At 45.9% G+C, this 14,546-nt stretch overlaps 1 protein-coding gene across 1 annotated transcript in view; it reads left to right on the top strand.

Moving 5' to 3' along the window:
• Positions 1-4,436: 4,436 nt before the first annotated feature.
• The window catches only part of KCNK13 (potassium two pore domain channel subfamily K member 13), a 128,715-nt gene continuing 118,605 nt past the window's right edge, over positions 4,437-14,546 (top strand). Inside the window, exon 1 of the mRNA XM_037832082.1 lies at positions 4,437-4,956. Within this exon, the coding sequence (XP_037688010.1) occupies positions 4,617-4,956 (340 nt within the window). The 5' untranslated portion in view covers positions 4,437-4,616. The remainder of the gene's footprint in view (positions 4,957-14,546) is intronic.

Raw genomic sequence — 14,546 nt, 5'->3', positions numbered from 1 at the left:
ATGATGGGAATGTTTTGGTAATGGATGGTGGTGATGGTAGCACAACATTGTGAACACAATTAACAGCACTGAAATATGTATCTGAACATGATTAAGGGGAAATGTTAGATTGTATATATGGTAACAGAATAAAATTAAAAAAAAATCCATGGAACAGGAGTAGACTATATATGTTGTTCAGTCTCTTCTCCCCTCCTACCTCCACCTTCCCTTAACAATTTATTTGTAGATCATTCCATTTTAGGACATGTAAGTTTGACTAATTTTTTTTTATTCAATAGTTAATTTTGTTTTTAAATAGAGGCAAAATTAAATACACTGGATTACACTGATCTTAAGTTACAATTCAATGATTTTGACAAATGTAAGTGACACCCCACTCCTGTCACCCCCAAGAATGTCCCCCAGCCCCTTCTAGTAATCCACATCCCACATAGGCAACCACCATTTTGATTTCTGAAACCATAGATGAGTCTGCCTGTTGAACGTTATGAAAATAGAATCATTCAGCATGTATCCTTTGTCTCTGATTTATTTTGCTTAACAAACTGCTTTTGGAATTCCTTCCTATTGCATGTATCAGTTCATTTCTTATCGTTGCTGAGTGGTGTTCCATTGTACGAATATGCCACAATTTGTTTATTCTACTGTTGATGGACATTAGAGTTGTTCCAGTTTGGGGCTATTATGAATAAAACTGTGGTTATAAAAAAAAAAATCCATGGAATTACACTACACAAACAGTGAACCCATAGTTAAACCATGGGCTTTAATTAACAGTACAATTATAAAAATGAGCTATCATCAATTGTAACAAATGTTCCACATCAATGCAAGGTGTTGGTGGTAGGTTGGTATATGAGAATCCTGTATCTTATGCATGATTGTTCTGTAAACCCACAACTTCTCTAATAAAAGGGGAAAAAATAATCCCACAAGGATTTTTTGATGAAATTAATAATTTTAAGGCAACATAAAGGTCCTGTAATATCCAAAGAAATCTTGAAAAAGAAGAGCAAAGTTGAAAGACTCACACTATAACTTCAAGACCTACTATAAAGCTAGTGTAATTAAAATAGTGCAGATTTAGCATCTGGGTAGACAAAGATCAAGAAACAGAATACAGATTTCTGAAATAAGCTCACTTACACATGGTTAATTACTTTCCAATAAAGGTACCAAGGTATTTCAATGGGGAAAAGGATAGTTTTTCAAAAAATGGTATGAAAATAATTGGTTATCCACATGGACGAAATGAACCTCAAGTCTATTTCACACCATACAGAAACAAACTCAAAATGGTTCATAGACCTAAATATAAAAGTCCAAGTGATAAAACACCTAGGGAGAAAAAAAGCAAACAAAATTTAGGCAGCCTTGGGGGAACTAATGATTTGTTAATTCACAAAGACCACCACACGTAACAGAAGAAATTGATAGATTGGACTTTACCAAAATTAAAAACCTCTTTAAGAAAATAAATAAACAGGCAAAAGAGAGACTGGGAGATAATATCTGCAAAATAGATATCTGACAAAGGACTGGTGTGCTGGATATATAAGGAATTCCTGCAACTCAATAATGAAGAGAAATCAATTTTTTAATGGGCAAAATATTTGAACACACACTTTACAAAGGAAGACATACAAACGGCCAACCAGCACATTAGTCATCAGGGAAATGCAAATTAAAAACATCAGATAGCACTGCACTTCCACAAGTATGTTTAAAACTTTAAAAGGCCAATAGTGCCAAATGTTCCCAAGGATATGGAGCAATCAGAACTCTCATACATTGTCAGTGGGTATGACTACTTTGGGAAAAATGTCAGGCAGTTTCTTATAAAACTAAATATATATCTACCCTATGTCCCAGCAATACCACTCCTAGGTATTTACCCAAGAGATATTAAAACATATATCTGCAAACACTTGCATAAGAAAGTTCCTAACCATTTTATTTATGATAGTCCCAAATTGCAAACAGTTCTGGTTTCTATCAGTAGAAGGATAATGAATAAACAAACATTGGCATAGTCAAACAATGGAAAACCAGCAATAAAAAAACAAATTACTGAGGCATATACCAATAACATTATGCTTTACACAAAAGTTATGCATTCATAACTGTATGATTCCATTTTTATGAAGCTCTAGAACAGGCAAAACTAACTGATGCTAGAAAAAAATTAGAACAGCAGTTATCTTGAGAGAAACTTGTGCTGGGATTTACCAAGAAGGGACATAAGGCTCCACTGGCCTGCTGATGTTTGATTAAGTTGGATAGGTAGGTGTCTGGTTTGCCCAGATACATGCATTTATCAGAACTTGTCTAATGGTACATTTAAGACTGTGCATTTCATTGTATGTAAATTTTACCCCAAAAGAAAAAAAAATCAGCAAATAAATATTGAATTCTTAGGTAATGATTTGCAGCTGGAAGCATTTGGACGGAAGTATACTGAAGAATTTAGGGAGAACTGTACTTTGAATTACTTGGGAATGCATCTAAACAAATAAGATGGATTGATGGATGGAAAGAGAGATGTATAGATATGTAATAAAGAAGTCATAGTAATATGTTAATTGTAGAATCTGGGTAGTGAGTTTGTGAGTGTTCACTGTAAAATTCTTTCAACCTTTCAAATATGTTTGAAGTTTTTCATAATAAAACGGAAAAAAAGTAAGTATGGGACTCAAACCAAGATGCAAACACATGCTCCCAAATGTGCTACCCATAAAGCTCTTTTCCCCACTGGGCTAAAGGAGAGGCACTGGGGGCTGATAACTAGGAGCTCTGATGGCAGATGTACTGGAATCCCGAGCTGTGTGCTGCTTTGAGATTATTTGCTTTTCCTAGACAAGGCTGGGAGCCCTTCTGTCTCTGCTTCCCGTAAGTAGGTGTGTGGGTGGGTGGAGGTGAGGGGGTCTGAATCTGGGACCACTCTCAAGAGAGATGGGACTCGGCTTAGTTCGAAGGTGATCGCGCATTCACTCGTCCACATCTCCGCATCCCCCGGGTGGCTGATTTTGGAGAGGCAGTGTGCTGCTGAGCTCACGAGTCCGGGCGAGATGTGTCTGAACCGGACTGAGCGCCCTCTCCTGGCCCCGGAGGGCCCCACGCAGACGCGTTAAAACACGAGACCCACCTCTTCAGTTCCCACTCCCGGATCGCAGGGTCTGCCTGCCGAGCGCTCGGCACGTGTGGACCGAGACCAGCGCAGGGGGCGGCCTCGCGCGGCCGGGAGGCGGGGGACGGGGTGGAGTCGCGGCCGCCGGCAGTCCCGCAGCTCCACCTGTTGCCGCATCGGTGAAGGAAACCCGAGCCCCGGGCTGACCACTGCTCCCCGCGCCGCTCAGCCGGGCGAGGAGGGGGCACGAGGGACAGTAGCCGGCGGAGCAGCGCGGCAGGGGAGCTCCCCAGGAGGTGAGACCTGAGCGCGGTCCCTGAAACACAGGGTCTCGGGTAGGGGGGACCCCGGGCGGTTAGGGGGAAGCTTTGCCGCTGGTGTGCAGGGGTGAGGGGAAGGAAGCACACTGGCTTCCCCAGCGGAATCCCTGTCCGCGCAGAAAAACTGGAGAGCACAGAGGCTGGCAAATGCTGGTGAGGAGGAGGAACCCTTGGGGAGCGTGTTCTCCTGGCCGGGGGGCCCTCCAGCCCCGAACTTGGCCGCGGCTCGGAGAGCTGGTGTGGCTCTCCGCGCGCTCCTCACCGCGCGGAGCCAACAAGTGGGGACGGAGGTCGCCCCCGTGGAGGGCCAAGGAGCCCCGGGCGCTCCGGTCCCGCACAGTGAGGGGGGCTGCCGGGGGTTGCTCCTAACTTACTTCACTTCCCGGTTCCACCCACCCCCTCCTACCCCCTCTGGTCTCCTTTCTCCAGGAGGCCTGCCCGCTGGATGCTGTGCCGCGTCGGGACCCAACCCGAGGTCGGAGCCCGCGGACGCCGCCCCGCACAGTCCCTTTGTCTGTGCACCCTCGCCAGACCGCGTCCCGCCTCTAAGTCCCTGCACCGTGTTGGTGACTCCGGAGGCCAGCCCGGACCACGCCGCACCACCGCGGATCCACCTGGAGAGGCACCTGCAAAACCAGCAGGCCCAGACCCTGCTTCCTGCCAGCAGGCAGCCTGAGAAGCGACGGTAAAAGGGACGGAGACCCCAGGGCTCCGCTTACCCGCCAGCCTGCGGGGCCTGGACCTTCGCCTCGGGGGAAATTCAAGTTCGCTCAAGTTTGCCCTGCAAACGCACCACTCCCCTTCCTAAAGTTGAGCCGGGCAAAGGCGCGCCGGGTGGAAACTGAGCGCCCGCATCTGCGCGCCAAGCACAAGCGGGAGTCTGCGCCGGGTTACTCCCGGCGTCAGCTTCAAGGAGAACTCCACGGCGGGCGGGGGCAGCGGCGACAAAGCGGACTTGAAACCAGAAGTCCAGGCGGACGTGGGGAGCCGGCGCCGCAGGAGCCGCCGAGGCGGCCGCCCCACGAGCCACGCGGGCTGGGGGAGCGCTCGGCGGTCATGGGCAAGCCCGGCATCGGGCGGTCGGGAGCGGGCTGAGCGCGGGGCCGAACCCCGACCTCGCCTGGGGCAGCCTGGGCGAGAGTCGCCCGGCGCCCGTCGGCCGGACCATGGCCGGCCGGGGTTGCGGCTGCAGCTGCGGCCCGGGCCACCTGAACGAGGATAACGCGCGCTTCCTGCTGCTCGCCGCGCTCATCGTGCTCTACCTGCTGGGCGGCGCCGCCGTCTTCTCGGCGCTGGAGCTGGAGCACGAGCGCCAGGCCAAGCAGCGCTGGGAGGAGCGCCTCGCCAACTTCAGTCGCCGCCACAACCTGAGCCGCGACGAGCTGCGCGACTTCCTCCGCCACTACGAGGAGGCCACCGGGGCCGGCATCCGCGTGGACAACGTCCGCCCGCGCTGGGACTTCACCGGTGCGTTCTACTTCGTGGGCACCGTGGTGTCCACCATAGGTAAGTGGGCCGCGGGGAGGCACAAGGACCGCCAGACTCGCAGGCATCCTGCCGGCGGCCTCCACTGCGCCCCGCGGGGCAGGACTGTGCTTCTCGCCCGCCTTCGGTTCACCCACCTCTGTGCCCAGCCCTGGAGCCACGGCTGTGCTCAACAGGTGAAATTGCCTCCCTGCTACTTTGAGTGTGGTGCATGGACTAGCAGCATTGGCGTTACCTGGTTGCTGTTGGAAATACAGAATCTTAGCTCCCTTCCCAGACATCTCTAATGTTATCTGCATTTTAACCAAGTCCCCAGGGGATTTGATGGCGCCTTAAATTGGAGAACCGCTGGTGTAGGAGACTTTCAAGCTAAGGAGACCGAATTTGAGTTCATGGAACATTGGGAAGATAGCTTGTAGAGACAGGAACCTAAAAGTATTTATTGGGTTATTACTATGCACAAGGCACCCTACTAGGTCAGAGGGGGGGGAACCCAAATAGTAAAAATACTTTGCCTTTGACTTGAAACTTACAGAGTGGAAACCAGATATAATACCAGACTGGAAATAAGGAAGTAAAGTGCTTAATGAGGGTTCAAAGGAGGGAAGTGTTTCCTACCAGCAACACTCAGGGAAGAAGTGATGTTTGAGTTGAACCCTTAGCATTAGGTAGGATTTGGGTTTGGGACTTCAAGTGCATTGCACTCTGGAAGGGGAATAGGAGTAGGGGCCCCATGAGCTGGCTCATCTGGTTAGAGGAGTGCAGGAAGGCTAGCAAGGTCTCCTGGCTGACAGGGTGGAGGGGGCCTTTACTGACAGACTGAGGGGCTAGGACTTATTCTAAAAGCAGTTGGGAAACATTGAGCATTTCTGAACAAGAGTGTGGCATGGCTACAGTTGATTAGGCCTTTATTCCTCATCAGAAGGAAAGAGATTGGGGGTCTTGGCACCACACCCCTAAAAATTGTTCACCCTCGAAGCATAATTGAATGGTAAGGGGATGGAGGGGAACTACAGAAATTCAGAGGAAAGAAGAGAGCTTTTTGGCAGCTGGAGCAGATGACGGGGCTCTGAAAGGCTAGACAGAAAAAAATGGAGTGGTGTCCAGGCTGCCAGAGCACAGGAACAGGGAAAGGGGCTCACAGTGGCTAACAGCACTGGCTGCTTCTGCTTGGTGCTGGTGCTGGGTGGTGATGATCCATGTGCTCTGAGGGGCTTGGGAAGCGAGGTGACAAGGCAAGCCTCCCTGAGGCTCCCTGGCATCACTGTGTGATCTAGACGTTCTGCTGGGAGGAGGAGCTCAAAGTACAGCAGAGATCAGCCTCCACCCAATTAGTCAAGAAAGACTTCCCAAGGTTAGTCCAGGCACCAGGGGCTTCCACTGGCAAGTGGGAGGCGAGGCAGAGGGCCAGCAGGCTCAAGGACATGCAGGCTGTGTCAAAAGTGCTTTGTGCTAAACTGCCCAGCTCCCAACACCTTCTTGGTCCCAGGAGGCCCTGCCCCCATCAGGGGGCCCTGATGACACCACAATAACTAGGTATCTGGCAAGAAGAACTCTCCATAGCCCTCTCCGTGATGACCAGAACCCAGGGCACTGGGGGGGATTGAGAAGGAATAATACCCCCACGGTTCTCTCCCCCAGCCCACGTTCTCCACTGGGCTCTCTTGGTGGCATTTCTTAAGGCCCTCATCACGTCACCTCCCATGTCTCAGAAGACAGTTCCAGAATTTCTATGTAGGAGGGAACTGGGATGAGCAAACTGATCAGGAGGTGTCACTATGACACTGACCTTGAATCTGCTATATTTGCATGGCAAGTACAGGGGTTTTATTGAGATGGAATATTCATTTGGGTTGGCCTTGGTGGGATGTTGAGGGCTAGATCCTCCCCCCACCCCTGGCCCACCTACCACCACCACCACAAGCCACCTGTTGACACTCCCCATGGACACGGAGGTTGGAAGGAGCCGAGCATGTGTATGGCCTGGTGAACACTGATGGTGTAGGAACTGAGAACATTATGGAGAGGCAGCCACAGGCTTTTGAGGTGCAAATAGAACAATGTGGCATGGTGGACTGGAGTGAAACCTGGCCTGAGTATGGAGTTGGAGCTGTTGGTCCTGCTAGTCACTTGGGCAAGTTTCTTTGCTGTTCTGACCCCAGCCTCCTCATCCTTGGTATTTCCAAAGCACCCAACCTGGTATCTGGCACATAGTAGCTGTTCAGTAAATATGAGTCCTCTCTCTTCCCAACTGCCTCCTAAGTCTGCCCCTGCTGCAGGGTTTTTGGAAGGGGCTCATGAACTAATGTAAGCGAATATACTTTGAAAAGTATGACGCTTTATAGAAATGTGGGCTTATTTTTATATTCTCATGTCTAACATTTTCCCTTTAAATTGTTTACTATTTTTCCAGTAATGAAAGTTGTAATAGCAGTACCTGCTACCCTTTATTAGACACTTACTGTGTTCTAATAAAGACTGTACCATATTAAGTGCCATGTCACATTCACATTTACTTTTATCACCACCACAACTCTATCAGATAGGTGTTGTTATCCCCTTTTTGTAAGAGGAGAAACTAAAGCTTTGTGTTCTTTGTAAAATAAAGTATACAGGAAGAACGATTTTACCCACCTGTAATGATATCACCCCAAGATAGCCACTGTTAACATTTCCTTCTGGTCTTTATTTTATGGTCTCTATGCACACACACATGTGCTTTTTTAAAAATTGAGATCATAGTCTATAAACTGTATGTAGCATTTTATCTTAACATTCCATGATGGTGTTTTTATTCTAAAAATTCATTCCACCATTCCGTTTTCTGCAAAGACATTGAGGTAGCAGACAACAAGAAAGTGTACAGTAAAATAATGAAAAATATAAATAAAACTTCAGAAACCAGGGGAAAGAAGAACAGAAATATGGAGAGCAAATGGATCTATTAAATTGCTAGAAAGGAGCTTTGTCTTAGTGTGGGTTCCCTCAGAAGCAGACCCTGAGCCCAGAATTTGAGAACAAGAAGTTTATTAGGAGATGTAAGGGACACAGGGGGAGAAGGAGGGAGTCATGCAGGGAAGGGAATCACCATAGGATACTCTTTTAGGGCAGCAGCCACTGTGGAGAACTAGTACTTGACCCCAAGTGGAAGCCTGGAAACAATGCAAAACACATGTTCCAGAGTTACCCAGGCAGGGGAGCTGGGGTACAGGCAGACCTCAAAGATATTGCAGGTTTGGTTCCAGACCATTGCAATAAACGGAATATCACAATAAAGCAAGTCACACGAATTTTTTGGTTTCCCAGTGCATACAAAAGTTATGTTTACACTGTACTTAGTCTATTAAGTATGCAATAGCATTATGTCTAGAAAAAAACACTGTACATACCTTAATTTAAAAATACTTTATTGCTAAAGCATGCTAACCATGATGTGAGCCTTCAGCAAATCATAATCTTTTTGCTGTGGAGGGTTTTGCCTCAGTGTTGATGGCTGCTGACTGATCAGGGTGGTGGTTGCTGAAGGTTGGCTGCGGCAATTTCTTAAAATAAGACAACAATGAAGTGTGCTGCATTGATTGACTTTTCCCTTCTTGAAAGATTTCTCAATTGCATGCGTTTGATAGCATTTTACCCACAGTAGAACTTCTTTCAAAATTGGAGTCAGTCCTCTCAAACCCTGCCACTGCTTTATCCACTAAGTTCAATATTCTAAATCCTTTGTTGTCATTTCATAAATGGTCAGAGCATCTTCACCAGAAGTAGATTCCATCTCAGGAAAGCACTTTCTTTGCTCATACGTGAGAAGCAACTTATCATGAGATTGCAGCAATTCAGTCATATCTTCAGGCTCTACTTCTAATTCTAGTTCTCTTGCTATTTCTACCATATCTGCAGTGACTTCCCCCACTGAAGTCTTGAACCACTCAAAGTCTTCCATGAGGGTTGGAATCAACTTCCAAACTCCTGTGAATCCTGGTATTTTGGCTTCCTCTCATAAACCACAACTAGAATAGCATCTAGATGCTATTCTAAATGGCATCTAGAATAGTGAATTCTTTCTGGACAGTGAATTCTTTCCAGAAAGTTTTCAGTTTACTTTGCCTAGATCCATCAGAGGAATCACTATCTATGGCAGCTATAGCCTTTATGAAATGTATTTCTTAAATAATAATACTTGAAAGTTGAAATAACCCCTTGATCCATGGGTTGCAGAAAGGATGTTCTGTTAGTAGGCATAAAAACAACATTCATCTCATTCTATATCTCCATCAGTGCTCTTGGGTGACCAGGTGCATTTCCAATGAGCAGTAATATTTTGAAAGGAATCTCTTTTTTCTGAGCAGTAGGTATCATCAATGGGCTTAAAATATTCAGTAAACCATGTTGTAAATAGATGTGCTATCATCTAAGCTTTGTTGTTCCATTGATAGAGCACAGGCAGAGTAGATTTTGCATCATTCTTAAGGGCCCTAGGATTTTCAGAAACGTACTTGAACATTGGCTTCAACTTAAAGTTTTTAGCGGCATTGGCCCCTAACAAGTGAGTCAACCTGTCGTTTGATTCTTTGAAGCCAAGTGTGCTGGTTTGGATGCTTTATGTCCCCTCCAGCGCCTTTATCTTTGATGCAGTCTTTTGTGGGCAGGAGACTTATTGGTGTTGATTGGGTTGGAGACTTTTGATTGAATGTTTCCATGGAGATGTGATCACTCAACTGTGGGTAAGATATTTCATTGGATAATTTCCATGGAGGTGTGGACCTGCCCATTCAGCATGGGCCTTGATTAGTTTACTGTGACACTATATAAGCTCGGACGGAAGGAGTGAGCTTGCTACAGCCAAGAGGGACACTTTGAAGAATGAACAGAGGCTGAGAGAATAGCTGCATATAAGAGACAGTTTGAAGATAGTCGTTGAAAGCAGACTCTTGCTCCGGAGAAGCTAAGAGAGGACAAACACCCCAAGAACAACTAAGAGTGACATTTTTGAGGAACTGCAGCCTAGAGAGGAATGTCCTGGGAGAAAGCCATTTTGAAACCAGAACTTTGGAGCAGATGCCAGCCACGTGCCTTCCCAGCTAACAGAGGTTTTCCGGATGCCATTGGCCATCTTCCAGTAAAGGTACCCAATTGTTGATGACTTACCTTGAACACTTTATGGCCTTAAGATTGTAGCTTTGCAACCAAATAAACCCCCTTTATAAAAGCCCATCCATTTCTGGTGTTCTGCATTCTGGCAGCGTTAGCAAGCCAGAACACCAGGCATTGGCTTCTCCTCTTTAGCTATAAAAGTCTTACATGGCATCTTCTTCCAAAAGAAGGCTGCTTCATCTACATTAAAAATCAGTTGTTTGGTGTAGCCACTTTGATCACTGTTTCTTATCTAGATCTTTTGGATAACTTGCTGCAGCTTCTATGTCACACTTGCTGCTTCACCTTGCACTTTTATGTTATGGAAATGACTTCTTTCTTTAAACCTCATGAACCGAACTCTGCTAGCTTCAAACTTTTCTTCCACAGCTTCCTCGCCTCTCTCAGACTTCACAGAATTGAACAGAGTTAGGGCCTTGCTCTGGATTAGGCTTTGGCTAAAGGGAATGTTGTGGCTGATTTGATGTATGCAGACCATTAAAACTTTCTCCATATCAGGAATAAGGCTGTTTCACTTTTTTATTGACAACTTGGCTAACGGGCACAAGACGCCTCGCTTTCAGCCTGTCTTGGCTTTCTGAATACCTTCTTCACTACGCTTAATCATCTCTAGCTTTTGATTTAAAGTGAGAGACGTCTGACTCTTCCTTTCATTTTAACACTTAGAGGTCATTGTAGGATCGTTAGTTGGCCAGATTTCAATAATGTTGTGTCTCAGGAAATAGGGAGGCCCAAAGAGAGAGAGATGGGGAAATGGTTGGTTGGTGGAGCAGTCAGAACACACACAACATTTATCAATTAATTCACCATCTTGTATGGATGTGGTTTGTGGTGCCCCAATCACAATAGTAACGTCACAGATCATGGATCACAGATTGCCATAACATAGATAATAATAATGAAAACATTTGAACTATTACCAGAATTACAAAAATGTGACACAAGGGACATGATGTGAGCACATCTTATAGGGAAAATGGCACCAATAGACTTGTTTGATGCATGGTTGCCTTGAAACTTCAATTTGTAAAAAACGCAATATCTGTGAAATGCAATAAAGCAAAGCACAGTTAAACAAGGTATCCCTGTATTTATACACCCACACTCATCATTGTTGGCTAAAAGCTGAGTTGTAATCCCCAGGTACTTCTGGCCTGCTTTTCCATGGACAGCCCAAGGGTGCCCTGAGGCCAAGATACAGGCACTGGCCAGTGGAAGTACAGCCAGCGTGCACAGAAATGGTAAAGGGATCGCAAGGGATGCAAGCAAAGCACCATGGTGCAAGCTTCAAATTTGGTTCCAAGCTTTGTGGCACACAAAGTCATGGGCCATTCTAGAATTCTTATCAGAAAAGAGTATGCCTAAGCCTTTTCCCAGTACAGAATCCTCAAAAATACTTCCCCCCATAACCTTATACAGGAGACATTGCATAAGACAGCAGATGATGTCCACAAACGTTTTCCAGAAAATGCAGTTGAGGATTGTGATGGTTAGATTCATGTGTCAACTTGGCCAGATGATGGTACCCAGCTATCTGGTCAAGCAAGCACTGGCCTAACTGTTTGCTGTGAGGATGTTTGTGGCTGGTTAATAAACCAGCAGGCTAGTTTATTAAATCATCAGTCAATTAGCTACAGCTGTGACTGATGATGTCAACGAAGGGCATGTCTTCCACAATGAGAGAATGCAGTCAGTTGGATTTAATCCAATCAGCTGAAGACTTTAAAGCCAGACAGATAGAGGACCTTCACTTCTTCAGCTGACCAGAGAAGTGTTTCCTGAGGAGTTTGTTGAAGTTGCCAGTTCGTTTCCTGAGGAGTTCATCGTGCATCTTCATTGGAGTTTGCTGCCTGCCCTGTGGAATTTGGACTCATGCATACCCACAGTTGCATGAGATACTTTTATAAATCTTATGTTTATAGATATCTCTCATTGATTCTGTTTCCCTAGAGAACCCTAACTAAAACAAGGATTTTGTGCAGCTGTTGTCTAATTGAGACTTTTGACTTTAAAGTCAGAGCAGGAGGGGGATACAAAGGAGGGATATAGGATTCTTGGTAGTGGTGTTGGGTGTTGTTGTCTGACCTTACTATTATATTGTATTGTATGATATTTTATTTTTCCTTTTATTATCTTTTTTACTATTCACTAAAGAACAAAAAAACCAAGTCAGAGCAGAATATTAAAACACAACTTAGGGACACTGATTGCAAAAGGGGCTGGTGATTCTTGAAATGAGTAAATAGTAGGTATCCAGAGAAGTAGATTAACAGTATATCCTGTAAATGATCTTCTGTAAATACCTTTTCTCTCAAAATGACTTTTGTTAGGGGTTTGTTTTTGTGTTTGCTTGTGTATTTATAACTCAGCTTCTGTCCAAAAAGGGTTTGAGTTAATTTTCCCATCACAGTAGGCAGGTAGGCTTGGGTTATGCTGCAGTAACAAACTATCCCCCAAATCTCGGTATCTTAGCACAACAAAAGCTTACTTCCTCCTGACACAGAGTCTCCTGCAGGTACAGTGACACTCAAGGGCAGCTGTCTCCCATGTGGCTTCTTTTATCTTGTGGCTTCTCTTTATCAACACATGCTCTCAAAATTGCTGAGGAAGGGGAAGGAAGTGCTGAAGAGTTGAGCACCAGCAAGTAAATGGCCACCACCCAGCAGTGCCAGTCACCTCCACTCACATTTCACAGGTCTAATCAAGACACATGGCCACTGTTCTAGTTTGCTAATGCTGCTGGAATGCAAAACACCAGAAATGGATTGGCTTTATAAAGGGGAGTTATGTGGTTACAAAGTTACAGTCTTAAGTCCATAAAATGTTCAAGCTAAGTCATCAACAATCGGGTACCTTCACTGGAGGATGGCCAATGGCGTCCGGAAAACCTCTGTTAGCTGGGAAGGCACATGGCTGGCGTCTGCTCCAAAGTTCTGGTTTCAAAATGGTTTCTCCCAGGACATTCCTCTCTAGGCTGCAGTTCCTCAAAAATGTCACTCTTAGTTGTTCTTGGGATGTTTGTCCTCTCTTACCTTCTCTGGAGCAAGAGTTTTGTTTCAACAGCCGTCTTCAAAGTGTCCCTCTTGGCTGTAGCAAGCTCACTCCTTCTGTCTGAGCTTATGTAGTGCTCTAGTGAACTAATCAAGGCCCATGCTGAATGGGCGGGGCCACACCTCCATGGAAACTATCCAATCAGAGTCATCACCCACAGTTGGGAGGGGCGCATCTCCATGGAAACACTCAAAGAATTATAATCTAATTAACACTGATATCTCTGCCCACACAAGATTACATCAAAGATAATGGCGTTTTGGGGGACATAATACATTCAAACTGGCACAGCCACACCCAACTCCAAGGGGGTTAGGGAAATATAATTCTCCCGTGAGTCCTGAAGTGGATAGGACTGTATATTGGTGAACGGTCCTGGTGCCCACAATGCAGGCATGCACACAGCACTCTAGAAATAGATACTGATGGATTTAAAACACTAGGGAGATGAGAACTTGTGAGTAGGACAGAAAAATTAAGCCACAAATTAACACACTGAGACATATGTCAAAGGACCTGCATAATTGCTAAAAGTGAACCCCAAAATCTGCTCCAAGTTTTCCAATTGTCAAAATAAAGAGGAAAATACAATCATTAAATGGTTGCCCTTTTCTAAACTGGTTGCTTGGAAGACACTCAGCCTTTTCAGACTTGGATACAAATTTCTCCAAAGTTTGTCAAGAAGGGAACAGGGTAAAGAGTTGAACAACCTCCTCCACAGCATTTGAACCATAAATCTGAAAGCGAGCCATACACTCCTACCTGGCATGGCCTCCCGCACTGCAAAGTGCAATTCAGCACAAGCTCGCCTGCCCAAGTCCAAAGCTACACAGGGCAAGCGTGCAGCTCCTGGTGGACCATCCAGAAAGGAGGTTTAGAATTTTCACCTGGTGATTTGCTGTTCTTAGAAATGACCCGAAGGAAGAGATAGTGCCATTAAAATGTGGGTGCTTGGGCCCTACCTTCAGAGATTCTGATTGTGATCCGCCTTTTAAGAAGCTTCCTCCCAGATGATGGTGATGGAGGCAGCACAGGGAACACACTTTGAGAAACGCTGCATCCTGAGGATGTGTGATAGGAAATGGCTGATGGTTGAGAATGGAGACCTCCCATAAGGGTTGAGACTTGCCTCACTATTCACAGAGTGGTCCACAAATTGGCTCTTACCAGCATGGCCTTTGGCTTGCTAGAAATGCTGAGTCTCAGGCCAACTCCAGACCAACAAAATCAGAATCTGAACTTAAAACACAGCATCCGGGGAAGTCTTACCTAAGCACATGGAAGTTAGAGAAGTTTAGAGGGCTGTCCTTTGGTGACGAGGCTGTTGAGGTCAAGTCCTCTGTGCCTTCAAACATGACCAAACTAGTGGCCGTGCTGGTAGCGTGAGGGTGTGGGATGTGCTCCCCGGT

This window comes from Choloepus didactylus, chromosome 4, assembly GCF_015220235.1.
Source record: "Choloepus didactylus isolate mChoDid1 chromosome 4, mChoDid1.pri, whole genome shotgun sequence".
Classification (NCBI taxonomy): Eukaryota; Metazoa; Chordata; class Mammalia; order Pilosa; family Megalonychidae; genus Choloepus; species Choloepus didactylus.
This window is presented reverse-complemented; position numbering and strand designations above follow the sequence as displayed.